This window comes from Phaseolus vulgaris, chromosome 6 (assembly GCF_000499845.2).
Source record: "Phaseolus vulgaris cultivar G19833 chromosome 6, P. vulgaris v2.0, whole genome shotgun sequence".
NCBI classification, from domain to species: Eukaryota; Viridiplantae; Streptophyta; class Magnoliopsida; order Fabales; family Fabaceae; genus Phaseolus; species Phaseolus vulgaris.
In genome coordinates, this window is record NC_023754.2 from 17,213,504 (window position 1) to 17,227,734 (window position 14,231).

At 32.8% G+C, this 14,231-nt stretch overlaps 1 protein-coding gene across 9 annotated transcripts in view; it reads right to left on the reverse strand.

Annotated features, from left to right (window-relative positions):
- Positions 1-2,750: 2,750 nt before the first annotated feature.
- LOC137831423 (uncharacterized) overlaps positions 2,751-14,231 on the reverse strand; it is a 43,909-nt gene continuing 32,428 nt past the window's right edge. Inside the window, exons 1-3 of one of the 9 annotated variants that reach the window (XR_011084428.1) lie at positions 6,863-7,319; positions 5,075-5,303; positions 2,751-5,010 (exon numbers count right to left, since the gene is read on the reverse strand). Coding sequence is in view for 3 of the 9 variants with exons in the window: in XM_068639093.1 (XP_068495194.1) it covers positions 4,552-4,559; positions 4,959-5,010; positions 6,863-7,282 (480 nt within the window). In the remaining 6 variants the exon portion in view is untranslated. Of the gene's footprint in view, positions 5,011-5,074; positions 7,320-14,231 lie in introns of those variants that run through there. The other 8 variants (XR_011084431.1, XR_011084429.1, XR_011084430.1 and 5 more) reach the window with 8 other exon arrangements.

Consider the following 14,231-nt stretch of genomic DNA (forward strand, 5'->3'; position numbering starts at 1 on the left):
ATTTCACTAAGCCATGAGAATTCTTGGCATAGTACTGTGTGGATGGAATCTAAAACGAGAAAGAGATTAAGAAGAACTTCTGTGAGCAAGGAAAGATTTGTTTTTCATCAGCAAGAGCAAGGAAAGATTTGTTTTTGATCAGCAAGAGCAAGGAAAGATAGAAGTTTTCTTATCTATATATATAGGGAAGCTTAAAATTAAATAAAAGCGCCATGCAACTGCTTCGAACCATATGTAGCTGACAAAAACAATGAAGCTTTAGCGTATAGTTGTGTTGTGCAAAAAACCATGTAACTGATGAAAATACCGAAGCTTGCTTTGGCAAATAGTGTTGCACCAAAACCATGTTGGCGAAGAAAACAACGAAGCTTTAGGGTATAGCACTGTTGCTGCGCCAAAACCACGTAGCTGACGAAAATAACGAAACTATGTGTGTAAGGCATGTGTTTTATACACTAATCTTTTATTAGTTATTAAGCATATAATTAATTATCAGATTTTTGAGTTAAATTTTATTAAAACTTCATGAAAATATGAAAGTAATTAAATTATTTATAATTTGATATATTTTTCAAAATAGATAATCAATTTTAATGTATAAATGAAATATTAAATCATTTTTAAGTTAACGTAAATTTATATATAAAGATGATTTATATTTTTTCAATCTAGTGATACATTTTAAGTTAAGATAATGTGTGCAATTATTCTCAGTATAATTTGTGGTGATGTAATCAATGAGATATCTCCAAGATGAAAAGTGTGTTATCCATTATCATAGTTTTAACTTGTAGTGTTAGCTTTGGCTCGTGGGACGAACAAAATGGCAAAGAATGCAGATTGGTACTACACCAAACTTGGAATTTAGCATCGTTAAGAATGTGAAAGAATGATGAATTTCATGGGTTATTAACCACTTCATTCATAAACTCACGAGAAAAAATATTCCAATTAACTATCAAATAATAAAATCTTTCACGTACCAGTGTGCTAGTTTATTTTTTAAATATTTATTTAAATTAATATTGATTAAATGAACGCTAATATAATTTATTTACTTTTATAATATTTATTAAAATTAATATTAGTAAATCAATACCAATTAATATATATATATATATATATATTTAAACTAATATTGATTTAACCTGTACTAGTCTAGTTTACTTTTAATATTTATATAAATTAATAATGATTTACCTTATGCTAATATAATTTTTTTAATAATTATTAAATTTAGTTTGAATTTGATTAAAATTAATCTTATAATTTTAATATTTATATTTATTTTCAATTAAAATTAATTTTATTTTTTTAATATTTATTTATATTAACATTGATTTAATCTACAATAATATAATTTTTTTAATATTTATTTAAGTTTGTGTGTCTTTGAATTAAAATAGAAACTCTCCATAAGGTTTTTGTTTTGGTTGGAGTATGAAATGAATTTGGATGTGAAAGAAAATGAGATGGAAGTGAAGTTGTTTAAGTTAAGATATATGAAGAGAAAAATAAAAACAAATTATAAAAAATTGTGAATGATGTGATATATGTGATTGAAATCCTAATTTTTTTTAATTGATAAAAAAGTAATATTATAATTTTGTTTTTTTATTTAAAAATAATTAAAAAACACATGTGACATAAATATGATATTCTAAAAAAAATCGACATTAATAAACATTGGTGACACAAATATGATATTATTTAGTAATTGATGTTCACTTTTTCTTACCAGCATCCACTTTCTTATAACTCACCCATGTAAAGTCAAAAGATATTAGAGTAAATTCTTCCACAATGAAATCTTTTTTACATGTTTTAATAAATAATATTACTTCTTAAACATAATATATTTTATGAAGTATTATGGATTTCACTTTATTTTATTACTTTAATCTACATTTATCAACCTCTCATTATGCTATTATTTGTTTGGTGTATGAGTCATCAACATTTTACAATTTTTTTCTTTATTTTTATTTTTTAAAATTGGTGGATAAACCCAATCAACCTTCAAACCACTATATGTTGGATTGGAGTGAGCTTTTCAATTTTACAATCAATCTTTTTGTCTCGCAGTTTTTTTTGTAGGTCAGATATTGTTAGATTAAATTGAGCTGGGTTCTCAGTTTTAGAACCATTGTTATTTTCTTAATTGGTATGTGAAAATATTATTAATAAATGTGTTAAGCATTAATTTACTGTTGTAGAAGATTTGAAAACAATCTTTTCATGGTATTGAGAAGAACATAGATGCATGTCTGATTAGCAAACCTATGTTGTTGTTTCTTCTGATGCAAACAATTCCATGGAAACAGACAACACCAACTCGCCATATTGATGACAGTGTAATGGAATATACTTTATGTGAACTCAAATCAAGCTATTTGATAAGAAAAGTGGAACTAAGTTGAGACAGAATTGGAATGAAGCTGTTATTGTGGGATGATCATAAACCAATCATTGCCATCACTAACACTCTTTTCCAGCACAATAGGAGTAATCTCACGTACAAGTTCAATTTCATGCAGTTAAAGAAACAGAAAAGGCTGGTGTAGTCTAGCTCATTGCAACTACATTTTGAGAGGAGTTGGAGTTTGAGAGAAAAATGAAAACTGAATCCAATATTTTATTTCTTGATTAAAAGAATTGTTTATTTATAGTCATAAGGAATATAAGAAGAGTCTTCGTACAACAGTAAAACCCATTTGAATCTCATCGGACTAAACATGGATTTTCACAAATAAACCTCAAAGAGTGTTGCATTTATATATTGTGGAAAATCTTAGAACGTTTTGACAGCAAAAGAAGTGGCTAACCTTAAGTTTAGAACTGAGTTTTGGGGCTTGTCTAAACGTTTAAATGTTCATGTTCACAAGTTTGCATAATCATATGCTCTGTTCAGTCAGCTCTTATTAGAACAAACCATTCTAATGAGGCGTTCTGCCATAACCTTGACTTCACTAAACCATAACTTCTTTAACTCTGGATCACCGAGGACAGTTGAAACTATAAGCGCTCCATTGCTGTACACGGGTCCATCAATGTGCTGGTAACTGACGATGCACAGCCAGAGCTTGTTTCTCATCTTCACAGAGCACACTCAAACATTCAACTCGCTGGCCGTCCAGTCCCATATTTTTTTGCATGACTGCATCAAGCTCTATTAAATGACCGTCTTCCACAAAAACCCTAATGGCTTTTGCACCTCTCTCTGGATTACCACTAGTAAAACCTTCATATGCCATGTCAAAGCAAGGGAAATGACCCTTAACCTTAATCTGAGAAGAGCTCTCTCTCCATTGATCTTCTGAAGGATTTAATAGGGTTTGTGGGGAGAGAGAGAAGGCCTCTGGTTTGAATGAAGAACAACATCCATGACTCTCTTTTCAGTTCTATTGGCGAGTTCAAGAAAATCGAACACAGAAAATTGCCTAAATAACATATTTACATTCAAATATACTATCAAATCTCTTTATTTTCATTAATTGTCTTGTCTTTATTTTTAGTGGAGATAAAATCTTCATATAATAAATAGAAACATAGAAAAATCAATACTCTGCTCTCATTCCTCTGCTAACTAAGAATATAAGAATATCTGAGTAGTAACAAGACCTTTACAAACTATTTGGCCAGGAAAAACACAAATATATTGGGACAAAATTTCAATGAAGCTATTTCATAGTGGAGATAAAATAAATAGCTAGCACCATCTTTTAACTCCCTTAAAGATATAATGTTTATATTTCATGCAACCCGAGAAGAAGGAGAGGAATAAGTTAGTTTAGTTCATTACAGATCTGGAAACCAATTCGCATAAACTGAAGCTATAGCCAGAAATACGTTTGCATCTCTTAGGACTAATCTTGGATGTTCATGTATAAATCTCAAGCAGTGATAACAGTAGGTATTAGGACAGACATTTTGTTTTGAAAGCATAAGCAGGGTTTAGCACTGAGTTTTGTCTTTTGGTATCCTACGTAGCAAGCTTCTGCTAACAATTGTAAGTCCATTGACATCATCAAGAGCACTCTTATGGGAAGCTTTTTTTGTACTACAGGATTCTTTTGTTAAAATTACCCTATTCAATATGTTTCTACCCAATATTCTCTGCTTAAAGCATCTGTGTAGTGATTAATCTATCCTATTTGCTCCATGAACGATCATCACTATGTGTTAACAGAATTAATCAGACTTCTACAGAAAATCAAGGCAAGAGTTATTTGCTGTTAATAACCCCATGAATAAGAGATTAATCTGACACCTTAATTATTGGGAACTTAAATCTGACTCCAACAGAAACAATTTAAGCCAACTCTTTTTATTCACTATTAATAGAGGTTGCTTTCTTATTCACATTATTAAAATTATTTTTCAGCCAATATAGATTTGAACTATCTTTTTCACTAATATTTAGTAGGACTATCTTTTTCCTGGAAATTGTGAAACTTACTCTGCGTTCCCGTAAGGATTCAAATAGTAGCCCACAAGCATCTTGATCTAAGACGGGAAGTCTGAAGAAGAGAAAGCCTTCTGATCAAATACTCAAATACCTGCATACATAAAAAAGTTTAATGTTGTTAACTCTATGGAAAAGTTTAATGCTGCATACATAATGTGGTGATCCAGAGAAAGAAGCTTAAGATTAATTAGTGGTTAGTTAAAAAGAAGGGATAATTAAAATGTAAGAAAGGGGTGTGTTCAGCTTACACAACAGAGTTATGTAAAATGGAATTGTAAAATACTGAAATTCTCTTTCAAAAATTCCTTATTCAGCTAACACAACAAAGTTATCTAAGTGGAGTTTTAAAATCCACTACTAATGGCGGCCTAACACATTTTAAGTTGCCAGAGAAGCAAACAAGCATTAACAAAGGAAAAAACAGTAATAAAGAAGAAAAATGCAGTGAAAGGATATTGGGAGAAATGGCAAAAGTCCTCCTTGTCCTCACTGAAAGAATAGATATCATGTGATTGCTTCCAATCCCCAAAGACGTAGAGAAGCTGCAAAAGAAAAAGAAAATCAACAAGGAAATATCAAGAGCATGGGGGAGAGAAACACGGTTACCAACTGTTAAGCTGCAGAGAGCAACATGGATGCATGCATGCTGATAAACAAAGGCAGCAACAATATCATTCCTTCTTTGTCATGCAAACAATTCCATGAAACCATACAAGACCTACTCTCCAAAGTGATGATGATAGGGTATTGTAGAATACTTGATGTCAAAGTAAAGGCACAAATCATATTTGACAATCCAACAGGTGCAAAACTAGTAATTGGTGTGTCTCAATACCTGAAACTTTACAAACTTATTGAGCCAAAGGCTTGAAAAACTATACTCCATACTTTTCTAGTGAGAAGTCATACAAAGTAATTGTCTTGGTAGCAAATCAAGATATTTGAATAAGAAAAACCCAACTAAATTGTGACAAAATTGAAATGAAGCTATTACTGAGGATGATCATAAATATATTGCCTTCACTACACTCCTGTCTGGCATGAAGGGACTAAAAGCATTAAAGTTAAGTTTCATGCAATCTAACAAAGAGAAAAAGATGGTGCAGTCTCGTTCATAGTAACTCTGAACTTGTTAGAACTTATAATGACGTACGAATCTAACCAAAAATTACATCTGAATTTCTTCGGACTAAACATGGATTTTTACAGATAAACCTCAGAGTGTTGCATTCATATGTTGTGGGAAATTTTAGGACATTTTGACAGCAAAAGAAGTGCTTTGTTCAGTTCAGCTCTTTTTAGCTATTCTATTAAACAATTTTCTGCTATTCTCTTAGCTTAAGTTTTATATATAGAAACCGTTTTCGACAAAGAAGGTACACGTTTCAATTTTGATAAAAGTGTTTTCTTTCAATCTTATTCTTGTTTTTTTGTTTGTTATTGTTGCAAACCTAACAGAAGTTTAGGACTGAGCTTTGCATTTGGTTTATTGTGGAAACTGGTATGTGTATGTGTAGGAAAGCTTAAGCAATGAAAATCTGTCATTGTAGCAAAAACTGCTATATAAATTGCTCTATCATAATTGTTTTCAGTTTTGTGATTATTGACTCTAAATCATGTCCAAAAGATCATTTGTTCAGGACCGTCTAGTAGTGTTGACACGAGTTAGATCGCCTAGTAAATGTGTCTTAATGGTTTTTTTTTTAATGGTCTTTTGTTAATATTTCTGTATATAGTCTATATATAAAGTTTGATGAACATAGTCCATACACTAAAACAGTGAGTGTTCTCTGTATAGACCTTCTGTTATCAGTAAAGTGCTTTCTTGAATCTTGTTTTTATTTTCTTGCTTTTCTTATTATTGAGAACCCAACAAGTTCACTTAAAAGTTCTTTTGGTAATCTACACAAAGCTCTAGCTACTAGTTTTAAGTCTATCGACATCATCAAGAGCATTCTTATGGGAAGCCTTTTTTTTCTGCTATTGGGATTCATAATTATTGTACTATTCAGTATGTGCTACCCAATATATCCTGTTTAAAGCATGTTTGCAGTGGAACTGGGCTTTTCTGAATTGAATCCTTTCCAACATTAGCAAGAAAAGTTAGATTGATCAATGTGAGTTACATAGAACTTTACAATACTATTCTGAATCACATATCCCACTACTGTGCTAATTACTACAACTTCTATAGAAGATCAATGTAAAAGTAAAAGAGCTTGGTTTACTTTGCAGATAATAACCCGATGATTTGGGAATTAATCTAACCAGTAATTATTAGGAACAAGAGAGAGCACTAAAAGCAGAAATAGGAAAAATTAAGACTGCATAACATGAACATAAGCATAAAGCCAGAAACACAACTCAAAACCTATATATCTCGGGATGCTACACCTGGGATTCTTGAGGTTGTTGCGGTTCTGTATTTGGCATCTCAACAATATTTGGAGGTGATCCAGGGAGCAGCTGAGTGATGCAGTTGAAGGATAAAAGGATCAGTTGAGTGAGGAAGTCAAAGTACAAGAATTTGACTAGTAGTAAAAGAAGGAAGTTAATGACAGAGAACCACAAAAGCTGAGGAATGAGAATCCAGAGCAGTGTTTGACATACAAGTATCCCAGAGAAATGAAATGTTATGGTGGTGATTGGCTTGTTGATGTCAGCTACAGATGCAAGAACATGGGAAAACATTGCAGTGAGAAGAAGAAAGAGGGTTGATTGGTGGAAAGGATTGGTGTTGGAGGCTTCATACTTGATTCCAATACAACTTAACTGAAATGCCATAAGAGCAAGGTATGCTTTGTTGCTTTTCATGGTAAGATCTGAGTTGAAGGGAGCAAGAAAGATAATTGGTTGTAGTTAGACTGAAGGATCTATCTACTATTTATAGAGGAAGAATAGGTAACAGGTCCCACTTTACTATTTATGTAAAGCAAGGACAAGTAAAGATGGAGTGGATTAGTTCGTGGAAGATGTGGTGGATGTAATAATGGTAAAAGAAAAAATATTTTTAAAAAATTTAAAATATAAGTTTACAAATTTATTTTAATTTTTAAAACTATTTGAATGATAAAATATGAAATTTGTTTTTAGATTTAAATTAATTAAAATTTTACATTTTTCTTTTAATGGTAAATAAATTTGTTACAAGAGATACGAGTTATTTTTTATTGTCAAAATTTTTATAAAAATAAATTTTAATTTAATTGAAATATTAAAAATTGTAAAAAATATTGGAAAAATAATTTAAAATGAAGTAAAATATCTATTAAAAATATTTATTTTTAAAAAATATAACCTTAATATTTTAAAAAATATAAATTACTAATATTATTATCATGTAAAAATAAACAATATTTAAAGATTTATTATTACAAAAATTTAATTAAAAGTAATTTTTATTTCAAATTTAAATAACAATAATATTTAATATTTTATTTTTATAATCAACATTATTATTGTATAAATTTATTTTTTTTATATAAATAATTATATATTCATTATTATTAATTTTTAATATTTAATATTTATTTTTATTAAATATTTGTTATTATTTAATATTATATTATATTATATAATCAATTTTATATATATAATCAATTATAATATTTATATATATAATAATAAATGAATTAATATATTTTAAAATTAATTTTAAAGTTAAATTATAAATTGATATTTTGTAAAAATATGTAAATAAAAAATAACAAAATTAAAATATATTTACTATTAAAATGACAAAATAACACTACTTTCACTATCCATGAACCATTTCCGGAAGTATTAACTCTCGAATTCAGATAAATAAATGAAGACGTATAGCTGCAAGTTGTAGTGATGCTGCACGTGCATGTTCCTTTTTGCTTTTTTTGGGGCTTCCTTTTTGCTTTTTTTCGGGCTTCTTCTCATTCTTCTTTGGCACCTACGGTAGAGATCGGAGGTATTTGGCCCCCTTTAGACGTTGTAGTGATTCTAATTTTTTATGAATTTTTCATTTATCACTTAACGAAGAAACTTTGATTTTTTTTTTTATAAATCGACTAATCAAATGATATTTCTATTCAATTTTTTTTTGTCTTTTATCCCTCTCAATAACACTTTTTCTGGAGGTCAAAAGAAATGATAAATATCATAAGTTTTTGTCTTTTATCACTGAATCACACTGTACAAATACACTAGCAACATCTTTCTATCAGAGTGAATAGTATGCAGGATCCAAATTGAGGTTTAATTTGCAGGACTTCTTCTCAAATTTGTCACATCTTAAAGAAAAAAATAACCATTATGCCAACATATATCCATAAAATATACCTGACAACTTCAAATTATGCGCCAGATTATATACAATTTTAACAATGCTCCAACCATCATTTCCTATTACCTGTTTGGAAGTCCTACTACCATTTATATCCTTTTCATTTGGTTTGAAAGTTTATTTGGTTTCGGCTCTGCTATTCATATTCTTTCAGCTCTTTCTTTGCAAAACTTATTTAGTTAAAAGAATATTTTATAACAACCTATTTTTTTTTAGTTAATATATATATAAAAAAACTTAAAAGCAGTAACTTAAACTTATTATTTCCTATACCACGCTAACACACAGGTTTTTATTTTTATTTTTATTATTATTATATGTGTATTTATATTTATTAAATGAGATATTGATATATGTGTATTTATATTTTTAAAATATCAAATTATCAATATATATATATATATTTTAAAGAAAAAAATTAAATTATTTTTAAAGAAAAAATAAAATAAAAATAACTATTAATATTAATTAAATTAAATTTTATATTTATTAATTTATTAATTTTATAAAAAAAATTGTATTGATGAAATATTTATGGAGATTTACTTAAATCTGTACTATATTTTAAAATAATTAAAAATAAAATATATTAATAAAAATAAAATCAGTAATTAATTATATTCATTAAAATAATTATTACAAATATCATAAATAGTTTTTTTCAAATTTAATATTAATTATTTTTTAATTTTAAATTTAAGTAATTATAAAATAATAAAATAATAATATAAGAAAAAAATATTATTTAAAAAAATAACAATTATAATGAAAAATCCTCTTTATATAGATTTAGATTTTTTAGATTTTATGTATTATTATTTTTTAAAAATAAAAAAAATATCTAAAATTGTATACAAATCATACGAGTTTCAAATTGTTCTAATATTTTTTTAATTAGACAGATTATAATATTTTAAAACTGAAAATGTATTTCATATATTATTTTGAATTGAAATTGTATGAATTAAAATTCTATATGAAATATAAGAGTTTTTTTCTGAAATCGTAAATGGATTTGACGATTCTTGTTTGATAAATCGTATATTCAATATATGATTTTTCATTTTTGAATTAAAACATTAAGAATGATTAAGAAAATATCATATCATATATCCTCTTTACATAATAATATTGTATTGTTAAAATTAATTTTTATCTTAAAATGTTCTTTAATAACTGATTAAATACAACATGTGTGCATTATAATGTATTATGTATAATTTGATAAATAAAAATATGTAAGGATAAAATATTTTTTCATTTAAATGTTGTTTATATGAATTTGGAGTATTAATAATTTAATTTATGTAATTTTTTATTTTTTTTTTATCAGCAAAGAATAAATAAAATTAAAGGGGATACTTCATGGGTATCCCAACCCATATACAGTAACCAGAAGTTGAAGTGGACTTCCTATATCATCCACAAGCGAAACTCTCCTTTATGGTTGGAGCAGAACAACCTTAAAGTGAGAAAACCCTACCCAAAAAATAACCAACATCGGCGACCACCGATTACACATATGGTGAACGCCGCTTCACCGATCGGCGATCATTTTGACCTATGGAGAACGCCGCTTCATCAACCGGCGATCATGTTGATCTTTGCATACCTACGGCGACCACCGACTACGCACATGGAGATCGTCGTTTCGTCGACCGGCGATCATGTTGTCCTTGTATAACTTCAGCAACCTCCGACTACACACATATGAAGAACGCCGCTTCTTCGATCGGCAATCATGTTGACAGAACGCTGCTTCTTCGATCGGCGATCATGTTGATCTTTGCATACCTATGGCGACCACCGACTACGCACATGGAGATCACCGTTTCGTCGACCGACAATCATGTTGTCCTTGTGTAACTTCAGCAACCTCCGACTACACACATATGGAGAACGCCGCTTCTTCGATCGGCGATCATGTTGACAGAACGCCGCTTCATCAACCGGCGATCATGTTGACCTTTGCATATCTTTGGCGACCACCGACTACGCACGCATGGAGATCGCCGTTTCATCGACCAACGGTCATGTTGACCCTTGCATACCTTCGACGACCACCGACTACGCCCGCGTGGAGATCGTCGTTTCATCGACCGACGATCAAGTTGACCTTGTATAACTTCAGCGAACATGGCGGAATTTGCCTCATACAAACCTTGCTGGATTTGAATCTGCACACATCAGAGAATACCTACAGCATATCATGGCCCCTTCTTGCAACCGGCTAGACATCCATACTTGTCATCCATGTGGTACGTAGCCACAGCCCATCAAAAATCTGCCACAAAACAGGATACATCCAAGCTTCGGGTCAAAAGGAACCTCTAGGATATCCTCTTCCATTCATTGCATGTGAGACCTGCAACAAATTACTTATAACTACTGATACAGGACCAAGGGTTCATCACCCAATCAGAGAAAGAATAACAGAAGTTATGTCCCTTATGTTTTAGCCACAACCAAGATTTAAGTTGGGCCTTATGCAACACCTCTTCTTCGTCCACTACACAGTGATTGAAGACCACGTCATTTCTATGCTCCCACAGGCTCCGTACTATAGCTGCCAAACCCCTCTCCATACCATATTTTGTATTTTACTGCCATGAGACAAGGAAAAGCCTTCAAAGTGGATCGCAATGTCATTATGTTGGACAGACAGAATACCAAACCATTTAAAGCACTTATTACATACTCTACGTGCACATTTACATTCCACAAAGAGGTGTTGACAAGACTCCTCCTCTACCAAACAAAGAGCACACCTTGTGGTATTGAGCACAATCCCTGTCCTACTCAAGCCCAACCTTGTTGGGAGTCTCCCCAGCAACGCCCTCCAAGCCGTAATCAACACATTAGGGAAAGTCTTCGTCTTCCATAGGATACTAAACACCTCTTTTTGATGGCCCCTTTCAGACTTGGTTAAGAATTCATAAGCTGATTTTACCGAGAAGCGACCAGATTCATCGCTTTTCCATACTTGGGTATCCTCCATATCCTTCCTGAGATTAACCCTGGAGATATGATTAACAAGCTCCGATTCCAAGAGCGATTCCCACTCGAACCTGCTTCTTCTCCATGTTAAAGACCACCTCCACACCAAGTCATCCCACTCGCCTACCTCCTCCACTTTCTGTCCTTGGTTCAACGAAAGAGAAAATAATCTTGGATACAGGGTTTTCAAGTTCGAGTTACCAGCCCATGCGTCCTCCCAGAACCTTGCTTTTTTACCCACCACCTATTTTCCATCCAACTTGTTCCTGGAACCACCCATCTCCTCCTCCTTCTCTACACACCTTCATCAAGTCTCTCCACCACCAAGACTAGTATTTCACAGGGACGCGGGCACTGCTTGGGTCCGTGCCGTACTTAGAATCCATAACTTCCTTCCATCTTCCTTTATCATCAGATATGCACCTCCATTTCCATTTAGCCAACATCGCAAGGTTGAACTTTCTAATATCTCTGATGCCCAGCCCACCTTCCCCTTTCGACTTGCATATGTCTTCCCACTTAATCCAGACAACAGGCCTACTCTCCTAACCCCATCCCCACAAGAATCTCCTCTGGATACTAATAATGTTCTTGCAGATCACCTCCGGAGCTTTGAACAGGGACAAATAGTAGAGAGGAATGGCAGACATAACAGAATTAATAAGACATAGCCTACCTGCCATGGACAGAAATCTCCCTTTCCATACATTAAGCCTTGATTTTAGCTTTCTTAGGACCGGCTCTCAAAACTTCTTCTTCCTCGGATTACCCCCCACTTCAATACCCAAATAGATAAAAGGAACCTCCAGCTGTAAACAATTCAAAGTCTTCGTATAGCAATGCATATTGCTTTTACAGACGTTTATGCCAGCTAGCTTAGACTTATGGAAATTGATCTTCAGGCCAGATGCTACCTCAAACCCCCAGAGGATCGCCTTTAAGGTGAAGACATTGGAAAATGCATCCTGGCATAGAAACAGCGTGTCATCAGCAAACTGTAGCATACAAAGATCTACCTCACTTCTACCAACATGGAGACCAACATAAAGATTGGCCTTCACGGCTTGCCTAACTAGTCCAGCAAGCCCTTCAGCTACCACCAAGAAGAGGAAATGGGCGAGGGGGTCTCCCTGCCTTAATCCCCTTGATGGGTGGAATTCCTCTGTGGGACTTCCATTGACCAGAACTGACACAGATGCGCTGGTCAGACATCCTTTAATCCACATGATCCATCTACTATGAAATCCCAGTCTTTGTAACATGTCATAAAGGAAATCTCAGCTAACTGAGTCGTAAGCTTTCTCAAAATCCACCTTAAAACACAGCCCACTCATTCGGCGCCTCCTTAGATCCTCAATGACCTCGTTGGCCGTTAGGGCACTGTCAAGAATACCTCTGTCCTTAAGGAAAGCTGATTGACACTCATCAATAACAAAGGGTAACACTTTCTTTATCCTCTCTGCCAGCACCTTGGAGATTACTTTGTACATAACACCCACCAAAGAGATAGGTCTATATTGCTCGAGCTTAGCCGGGTCCCTGACTTTTGGAATAAGTGCAACAAAAGAAGCATTACAACCCTTGGGGATGCACCCCGTCTCATGGAAGAGAGTCATCGCCTCTACTAACGCGTCATTGAAAACCTCCCAACACTCTTTAACAAAAAGCAAGTTGAATCCGTCTGGTCCAGGGCTCTTAGACCCATCACAAAGCCACACAGCATCCCTTATTTCATCCACTGAGAAGACCTTAATCAGACTGAGATTGTCCTCATAAGACAGAGACTTAAAATCGACCTTGTCTAGTCTTACACCAAGATCTTTCGTAGCCTTAAACCTACTCTCGAAGAGCTTCTTCGCTTCGAAGCGGACAGTACTAGGTTCCTCAATCCACTGGCCCGCTACCTCCACGCCTTTTACTTCATTTCTAAGCCTTCTCCATCTCAAAGACGAATGGTAGAACTTAGTACAAGAGTCCCCGTTTTTTAGCCAGCTAGCTCTAGCCTTTTGACAGAAAAGGGACTCCAGCTTCTTATCTATAACCATCAACCGACTCCCCAGTTCGCCTCTTTTCAAACTATCATCTTCCCCCAGTCCGTCCAGACAATCTTTACAATCCAACTCCTCTATTTCCTGCAGAATCAAGCTTTTTTGAGATTGAATGTTACCAAACACTTCCTTGTTCCAAATTTTGAGATCTCCCTTCAACCTCTTCAGCTTCTCATTGAAAGACACAAAAGCATTCCCCTCGGCGGGGTAAGAGGACCATTTCTCCTTCACCATTTCACGGAAACCCCTCTCCAAGAACCAAGCATCAACAAAGCGAAACGGTTTAGGCCCCCAATCCTTCTTCACTGACTTCACCACAATTGCACAGTGATCAAATATTTTTAGTAATTAGTCTTATTTATTATACATAATATAATATTAAGGTTCTCTTTGTTTATAGATT